This window comes from Triticum dicoccoides, chromosome 4A, assembly GCF_002162155.2.
Source record: "Triticum dicoccoides isolate Atlit2015 ecotype Zavitan chromosome 4A, WEW_v2.0, whole genome shotgun sequence".
NCBI lineage: Eukaryota > Viridiplantae > Streptophyta > Magnoliopsida > Poales > Poaceae > Triticum > Triticum dicoccoides.
Window position 1 is genome coordinate 34,911,601 of NC_041386.1, and position 2,414 is coordinate 34,914,014.

General features: G+C 53.9%; 1 protein-coding gene across 1 annotated transcript; it reads left to right on the plus strand.

Annotated features, from left to right (window-relative positions):
* The first annotated feature begins 418 nt into the window (after nucleotides 1-418).
* LOC119284782 lies at nucleotides 419-1,724 on the plus strand. The gene has a single exon (XM_037563943.1). The coding sequence runs from the start codon at nucleotides 584-586 to the stop codon at nucleotides 1,592-1,594; it is 1,011 nt and encodes a 336-aa protein (XP_037419840.1). The 5' UTR covers nucleotides 419-583; the 3' UTR covers nucleotides 1,595-1,724.
* The last annotated feature ends 690 nt before the right edge of the window (nucleotides 1,725-2,414 follow it).

Here is a 2,414-nt window from a genome sequence, read left to right on the forward strand (position 1 = left end):
CTGTGGTAACCAACCTGCCTCTGGTGCTACCGAAAGCGCGCCGATCCGGCTCGCAGTTTACGTCAACTTTTCAGAGCCCCGATGTCTCGTTCTCACGCGCTCTCGCCGGGGAAACGTGACCTGTCGGTCACAATACGCAACGCCTTGGAGTTGACCTGTCTCTGTCCGGAAGCCATCAAGAACTGGTTTTGTTTCCTTTAAGCTGAATTTTTTGGCCGATTCACAATCCATTCACCAACAAGTTACACTACGACATTGTTATGTCCATCGTCGCTGACGAGCCTCAGGTCATCTCGAGTCTATCTCTCTTGTCTCCATCAGATGCTAGGTACAAGGGGCCCGTCAGCTAAACCATCCCCATCCCACGCTCTGCAAGCAACATGAGCACCACACCAACACCCATGGGGCGGAGCGCATGGTACGAGGGATCCATAAGACGGGTGAGCTCCTGCAGGGAAGCCATCATTAGCCACCCCGATGCAGAATGAACACTGCTGTTAGCAGCGGCCGCAGGTCAAGAGAGAGGAGAAGGGTAGCATCATTGTCGTATCATTAGGTTTGGTTGGTTGATCCGGTGGCGGCCATGTCGTACGATCAGGTGCTCTCTGTTCTTGGCGGTGGCGGGAAGGCGGCGGCGGCGAGCGCGTGGAGCGGCCATGGAAGCAACATCACGAGGCAGATCGTCAAGTGCACCAGGTGGCAGCTGGAGGAGACCACCGACCTCATCACCTGCCCTTACCACTACTACTGCGACAGCTCCTACCCGGGCGACTACTCGGCTGCCGTCGGCGTCCTCGTCGCCGTTTTGGCCCTTTACTGCCTCCTGTCCGCGGCGGCCTTCACCGTGGTAGAGATCGTCAGGGCTGGCGGCGGCGGTGGCTCGGCGACGGCGGCCGGTGGCGTCGGGCGGATCAAGCGGAAGTACCTGGTGCCGTCGGGGCCCTTCATGATGCCGCTGGTGCTGCTGGTGCTCGCCAAGGGGCAGCGGATCAACGCCGTCTTCCCGCTTTCGCGGCTCGGCCCGGCATTGCTGCTCACGCTGCAGGCGTCGGCGCTGGCGTTCCGGAACGAGGCCGACGGGGACGTGCGCTACGCCGTGCTCGAGGCGTCCACCGTGTCCGGGATCCTGCACGCGAGCCTCTACCTGGACGCCGTCGTGCTGCCCTACTACACGGGCACGGACGCGCTCCGGTGGTCGCGGTTCTCCGGCAAGTGCGCCACCTGCCTCTGCCGGATGGAGCCGCTGCTCGTGGGCGGCCGGACGGTGCTCTACCGGGGCTTGTCCAAGACAGCGCTGGCCGTCATTTTCGCGCTCTGCTCCAGGATGGTGTGCCGGATCTACGGCGAGGAGCGGCTGAGCGCGTGGACGCGGTCGGCGCTGGAGGCCGCGGGCTGGCTTTTCGTGTCTTGCGACGCCGTGTACCTCGCCGGCTGGGTGATTGCCGAGGGCGCCATGGCGAGCGCGGTCGTGTACGGGCTCGTCGCCGGGCTGGTGTTCTTGTGTGTATTTGGGAAGGTTTACAGATTCTTGGCGTGGGTGGAGAACAGGCAGGTCCAATGGAAACCAAGCCTTACCTGCCACAATGTGGTTTGATCATTTCTTTCTTTCTTTCTTTCTTTTTTCCTTTTGGTTCTGGAGGAAACTGTAAAGAATAATAACCAATTAAGTCAGCTTTTGTGTATATATATATGTATATATAATTGCAAAGCATTATAATAGTTAATTGGGATTTTCTGTGCACAACTTTTTTTAGAATGCACAAAAAGATAATTTTAAAGCATATGAGCCACATAACTTTGATGACTGAACAACCTTATGAAGTTTTAGCTTCCTAAAACGACTTTATAAGGTATGGTCAATAGAAAATTAAAAGGCCAAGAAGTAGGCTAGAATTAAACACCACTCTACTACCCCGCTTTTCCTTTCCTTTTACTAAAAGACTCAGCAAAATATCTCCATGCCAGTGTTGACAACATGAGGCTATGATCTCAGCATTTGGTAGGTGATTGGGACAAATTAACCATAACAATGTGGTAGCTAGTTCTCTCGTGAAGCAATGACCTACCTGATGCTAATTCATGAGCAATCCCCTTGTGACCGTGTTTCCTTTCTTCCAGAATTGCTAATTTTTATCCAGCTGGAAACAATTCGGTTTCGGTTGAATTATTCGCCCGTCCGATCTTGCGCAACGGTTCTTGCTAGAAGAGTACGCTTTTAATGTTATTGTCTTTTTCACATTAAAAAGTATATTTCCTCTCGCTAGGGGGTTGGCCATTTGTTCGGCGGCTTCGGCTTCCCTTCGGAGCTCTCCCTCCTTGCATGCTTGAAGGCATCTCAGTTGGTCATTCAAGTTGCTCTTCAGTGGTTGGTTGTTGTATTTCTTTCTCCCGATCAATCTCAAAGTACATTTTAT